At 36.5% G+C, this 6,752-nt stretch overlaps 1 protein-coding gene across 1 annotated transcript in view; it reads left to right on the top strand.

Moving 5' to 3' along the window:
* Positions 1-6,752, top strand: part of ITPRID1 (ITPR interacting domain containing 1) — a 135,869-nt gene that overhangs the window by 35,725 nt on the left and 93,392 nt on the right. The window contains exon 7 of the mRNA XM_027769468.1: positions 5,018-5,586. Coding sequence (XP_027625269.1) covers positions 5,018-5,586 — 569 coding nt within the window. The remainder of the gene's footprint in view (positions 1-5,017; positions 5,587-6,752) is intronic.

The raw sequence follows: 6,752 nt of genomic DNA, 5'->3' as shown, positions 1-6,752 counted from the left end.
TATATATAATATCCATATACCCAGGAGACAGAAAAACCAGGATCCGACAAAGTTTATTATGAATCATTAGGTGAAACCTTAATTGTCTCATCTATAAGGCTTAGAACAACTATAGCTTATACTTGGTGCTGTAGGTGGTAGCTATTAGTCTGTTCTACCTGCAGATCTAAGGGCTATGCTTAACCCTTCGAGTTATCATGCATGCTGCTATATTTGTCCTAAATGGTGGTCAGTGAAAGACTTTTCTCTAGAACATTACAGAAATGTTTTGGAAATATTGCAGATTCCATTCCAGACCACTACAATAAAGCATATACAGCAATAAAACCAGTCACACAAATATTTTGGTTCCCAATGCATGTAAAAATTATCTTTACATTATACCATAGTTTATTAAGAATGTCCTAGCATTATGTCTTACAAAACAAAGTATGTAGCTTAATTTAAATTCATCTGTTGTAGAAAGTATTTAAAAATACTCTCTAGGTGTAAAAAATACTAAATGACATTTTTTTCCAACATAAGACTGCTTCATCTATGTAGAAAATTTGTTGTTTAAGTGTAACCACCTTCGTTAGTTATTTTATCTAAATCTTCTGGATAACTTTGCTGTAGCTTCTACATCAGCATTTGCTGCTTTACCTTGAACTTTGATGTTACGGAGATGCCTTCATTCTTGAAACTTCATTCAGCAACCTCTGCTAGATGAAAACTTTTCTTCTGCAGCATCCTCATGTCTCTCAGCCTTCATAGGAGTGAAGAGAGTTATGTCTTGCTCTGGATTAGACTCTGACTTAAGGGAAGGTTGTGGGTGGTCTGATCCATCCAGAGCACTAAAGCTTTCTTCATATCAGCAATAGGCCATTTATCTTTTTGCTCATTCATGTGTTGACTGGAAGAGCACTTTTAATTTCCTTCGAGAACTTTTCCTTTGTATCCACAGCTTGGCCTTTTTTGGTCTTGTATAAGCCTTCCTCACTAAGCTTATTATTTCTAGCTTTTGATTTAAAGTAAGAAACATAGGGAACCAGCAGTTAGCGTAATGGCTATGTTCCTGGACTCCCACATAGTCGACCGTGGTTCGCGTCCCGGACCCAGTGGCTTAAAACTCACGCCGGGCGCATGTGAGTGTGTGCCCAAGATCCCGAGAGGAGAATGGAGGAGAAGGGATTGCGGCGTGACCATCCTCCCTGGGGGGTGATTTCTCGCTTTCTGTCTCTATGTCTCTCTCTGTCTGTCTGGCGAGCGCACGTGCCCTATAGTGAAAAAACCTCTCCAAATAAATAAATAAATAAATAAATAAATAAATAAATAAAGTGAGAAACATGAAACTCTTTCTTCCACTAAAGCTCAAAGGGCTGAGAAAGGCTGAAAGGCAGGCTATTAATTGGTTTAATTTCAATATTGTGTGTCTCAGGAAATAAATGATGCCCACGGAAATGCAGAGAGACAAGAAAACAGCTAGTGAATGGCATAAGAGTACACATAATACTTATGAAGTTAATGTTTTATGTGGGCACAGCTCACAGTTGCTTCAAAACAATTACAATAGCAATATCAAAGATTACTAACCACAGATCACCAGAACAAATAAAATAACAACAGAAAAGTTTAAAATATTGCAAAAATAATCACAGTGTGACTCTGAGACCTTGAAGTAAGCACATGCTCTTGGAAAAAATGGCATTGGTAGACTTTCAGCACAGAGAAGCCAGAAATTCTCAATTTATTAAAAATTTTAAAAAAAGAATATCTATAAGGGGCCATCAGGTGGTGTGGTGGTTATGAGCACTGGACTCCCACATGGCCGACCACAGTTTGAGTGCTAGACCTGGTGGCTTGCTTTATCACTCTCTGTCTCTTTCTCTCTGCTCAAATTGAAATGAAATAAATGAATAAATAAATAAAGTTAAACAGAATAATTCTTAAAAAAATGTTAAACACGCTATCTGTGAAGTACAGTAAAGCAAAGCACAATTAAACAAGGTACTCTCATACTAAGGATGTCCTTGGGGTATGTGTATTGTGCCCAAATAATCTGGGGAAAAGATGCTGTCAAATTAGTTTATTTGCTACCAGATTTATTCAGTATGCTGAGGTGCACTTCTAGTCTCCAATACAGAATGCTGTGCAGCCTTCTCAAAATCATTTAAATATACAACCCCTCCTGGATAAGTATCCAAGAACATCTCTTCCATGGAACAGAGTTTGAGGAATTCTGGATGGGGAAAATGACAAAATTCTGTTTATGAAATAAATTGTTCGTTTATTTATATATGTGTGTGTGTGTGTGTGTGTGTGTATATATATATATATATGTATATTTTTAAGAGAGAAATTTTTTTTAGTTCAGGTTTCATGTGCTCATCAGACACACAGAGAGATAGAAAATGAGAGATCACTCCTTCAGGGGGAATGATCACACCATAATCCTCTTTTCCCCATTCTCCACTTAGAATGTTGGGCACACATACAATGCCCACTGTGAGTTTCAAGCTACAGGATCCAGGCCTCAAACCATGGTCAGCTATGTGGAAGTCCAGCACCTTAACCATTATACCATCTACTGGCTCTGAAATAAAATATTTGAAATAAATTAATTTGCTGAAAGGAAACTCAAGTGAGACAATGAGTTTCTCTCAAATAATTATCTGAAACAGAGACCTCATTTGTATTTTTCATTTTAGTTTCTGTTTCTCTTATTTTCATGTGTGTGAAATGAGCCCCAAAATTTCAGCAATGCTGGTTTTTTTTTTTTTTTTTTTTTGTAAAGAGCATATTTTTAGTAAAGAGCTTGTAAACCTAAAGGTGTTGCAGTGTCATGTATATAAATCTGAAGGTGTTGGAGTGCAATATTTCTTCACTTTCCAGAAGCAATTAATATTGTTCTTTGTTGAAGAGTCTTCCAAGCAGCACAGAGATAGATACTTGTTCTTTGTTCAATTCTTTATTTGAGGAGAACAGTAACACTAATATTTGAGTAGTGTTTGAGTTGATGGTGAAGTAAACATTTTACAAATAAAATGGACACACAGATTTCAGAGGAATTTGTATTCAGCCCCTAATTATGTGATCTCCAGCTCTTTTTCATGTCCATTATTTAACACTAACTGACAGAATTTGTTTTAAATTTTTGCTATAGGGTGTATGTACTTGTCAGAGAGACAGAGACAGAGGGAAAGTAAGAATCGCCTCCCAGGAGGCATGGTCACACCATAATCCCTTTTCCATTCTCCTTATGGGGTTTTGGCACATGTGCACATGCATCCAGCATGACTTTCAAGCAGCCAGGTCCCGACACAATTCTCTGAGTCTTCTATGTGGGATCTAGCCGCGTTCACTTCCATGCCACCTGCTGGTCCAATCAGTTTTGATTCAGAAAAACAGAAGGATAGATGAGAAACAAGAAATAATCAAATTTGTTTGCTGTTCAAAAGATGGAATAGCAAATCATGTCTCATTCAAAGCCAATACAAAAGGTTCAAACTTCGGGAATGAAAATCAATTAGTCCATTGTTCAATCTACCCAAAGGCAAAACTAAAAGCAAACATTCATCCAACACTTCAGACTATTGTGTTCTTTGAATTGACTGAACCAATTAAATTGATGGGTTTTGTCTTAGTCTAAGTATAAAAACCTGCTATGAAATGGATGTAAGATAATCATAAAAGCTAAATTATGATTCAATTATACCCTCTGGCTCACAAAAAAGATTTAGTTTCAACTAAAGCTTAATTTAGTAGGGCGAATGTAATTGGAATTATTCTAAAACATCCAGAACCCAAGAGTTCCTATAGGTCTTGAAAGAATGTTACAGTCTTCTATGAGAAATCCATCATGTTTTTTGGAGTAGAAGGATGATTAGTCAATGTGGGTTTTTCTAGGTGAAAGAAACAAGTAGATATAAAAATATGCTCACAGTGCATTGCTTAGTTGTGCAAACAACACCACAGAGAAAACCATTCTTGCCTATCAATGCAGTCCTTGAACTTTGCTGAGTTATACTACCCTTCATGCCATCACTGAGGCCAAGAGAAGACTGCTGTTTCCATTACTATGGTTTTATCTTAAAGTATCAAGAAATATTTTTCACTATGTTTTTCTAAACTGACAAATTGACCCCAAATTAAGTTATGCTTCATTAGGTTTCTCAAATATGTTAATTAAGCCATACTTCATGTTACCTAAAGGATTGAGGTCATATCATCCAGAAAGACTTACAGGTTGAGGAGGTGGTTTGTTTCAAAGGGCAAATGTGCTTTCTCATTAATAACTATCTTCTCTTGAAAGACTGAGGACAGTGTATTTTCTCTTTCCAAGATTTCCACATTTGTGCATATTGTTATTTTGATTGTATAATTTTGCACTGATGCTCATAACAAATGTGAAAGACACATAAGACAAGTACTATTATCTAGCTAAGAAAGTGACCATGTACAATGTGCTACCTACACAACTAAACACTAAGTATATGTATTAATTCATTGACTCTGAGGTCAAACTTTCAGTGATTGGTTGATCTGGGGTTTGGATCCAGGCCTTCTGACTCCATCTGCTATGATCTTTCCATACTCTCAGGTAGCAATGCAGAAGGACATGATGGAGGTGATGATGAGATACATGAAACTGCAGAAGAATTATCAGCTCACCTTATATTGCTAGAACCAGATTCACACTTCTATATTTCGTTTAGTGCACATAAGACCCACCCATGTTTATAGTTTTTAATGGATTAACACACAGACATCCATGAATCTTTACAGTTATGCCCCTGAGTATTACATTTTATTGTTCAAAGAATAATAAGTATTCACTTTCCTCTTAACACAGGGATATCTTGTATGTAGAGGAATTGTATCTATAATAGCAATGGCATGTACTGAGAAATACTTGAGTTTCACAAGTTTAATATCCTTCCTATCTTGAAAAATCACAGGTTAATTAACTCTTTAGTTTTTACTATATTAAAAATTTCATCAGAAAGATTCAGTCTAAAAATCTATTGCTTGTGTTCAGGCCGATTCCGACAGCTGGAAATCCTAGATCACGTGACCAATGCGTTCTCATCTTTGCTGCATGATGTTAACATCCTACAGAACATAACTGAAGAGAAAACTGGAGGAGACAGTGTGCAAAAAGGAGTGAGTGGGGCTAAAGAGTATAGAAGAAGAATGGGTAAGCTCTTAAGAAAAGCTTCGAAACAGGACATCAGGAGGGATTGTAATCCAGAATCAGAGTCCTCAAAGATGATGGAGGAATCTTTCATCGCATCTGCCAGACTAGGGGAGTGTGGAGCAGAGTTGCCAGGAGAAGCAACCAACCACATTGAACATCATCTGTCTCCTTTGGCAGAGCACCACTCTCTCCAAGCCCATGATGATTTGATAGCTTGTTGTCCTCCCCAAACTCTTCTAGGCAAACAGTGGCGTTGCTCATCCATGCTGGCAAAGCAGGCTTCTCCTTTCTGTGTGTCCGAGGGAACAAGCAAGAACAGAACTCAGAAGGAGAACTCATTTCAGACTATCAAGTTTCTGAACTTGTCTCATCTTGCGGGTAAAGGACTAGAGTCCTTTGAAATGGAAGAGGTCAGTGTTATACATACATATTCATGGCATCCTTTCCCCTCCTACTCTCAATTAACTTCTCCAATGTTATTTTTTTTTTATTTTAAAAGATTATTTTACTTAATTTATTTATCTATTTATTTATTTTAATTTGATCAGAGTGAGAAAGAGAGAAAGTGAGAAAGCAAGCCACCAGGTCCAGGACTCAAATCGCAGTCAGGCATGTGAGAGTCCAGCACCCTTAACCACCATGTCATCTGCAGGCCCCAAATTCTCCATCTTTTAAGCTCCTGAGTATTACATGTTATTGTTCCATCAATTAACTTCTCCAATGTTATTTTTTTTTTATTTTAAAAGATTATTTTACTTAATTTATTTATCTATTTATTTATTTTAATTTGATCAGAGTGAGAAAGAGAGAAAGTGAGAAAGCAAGCCACCAGGTCCAGGACTCAAATCGCAGTCAGGCATGTGAGAGTCCAGCACCCTTAACCACCATGTCATCTGCAGGCCCCAAATTCTCCATCTTTTAAGCTCCTGAGTATTACATGTTATTGTTCCAACTCAAATTATCTCAGGATTGAAAAGTATTCAGTAGCTTCAGTTGGAAATAAAGTATAATAGCCTTTGCTTTCTCTTATTCTTTTTCTTTTTCCTGTTCACAGTTGAATCCATGGATTGTTTCAGACTTTGCTTCTGTTTAACATTTTATTTTGTATCCTACTATGCTTTTATACACTCTCTATGTTTCCATGTTTCAACTTCTTTAAGTGTAAGTTCAACTACTTGTCACACAGTGAACCTTTTCCTGATCACTCCACCTTTGAATTCAGTCTTGGCACGGAATTCCTTATGTTAGAGATTGTGGATGTGTAAATAGCTTCTCTTCACGACGCTATCAGGTCCTTGAGGACCAAGAAATGTACCTCAAAAATTGAATAGTCTTCCAAAAGTTCATGGGAAAATATGTGCTAAGAAAAAGTGTGTATGGATTTTATTTATTTATTTTTGTACCAAAATAAATTCATACCTTAATTCCATTTTCATGAATTTTTTGAAGTCTCCTCCTATTTCCCTCACAGGTCCTACTATAGGACTTTAGAGAAAGAAGTAAGAACTTGGATTTGGTTTTGATTTTAGGGAATTTGCATTTCGTTTGTTTTCTTTGGGATTTGATATTCACATAA

The sequence above is a fragment of the Tupaia chinensis genome, unplaced genomic scaffold, assembly GCF_000334495.1.
Source record: "Tupaia chinensis unplaced genomic scaffold, TupChi_1.0 Scaffold149666_1, whole genome shotgun sequence".
Classification (NCBI taxonomy): Eukaryota; Metazoa; Chordata; class Mammalia; order Scandentia; family Tupaiidae; genus Tupaia; species Tupaia belangeri.
Note: the sequence above shows the minus strand (reverse complement) of the source record. Positions and strands in the feature narration are given on the sequence as shown.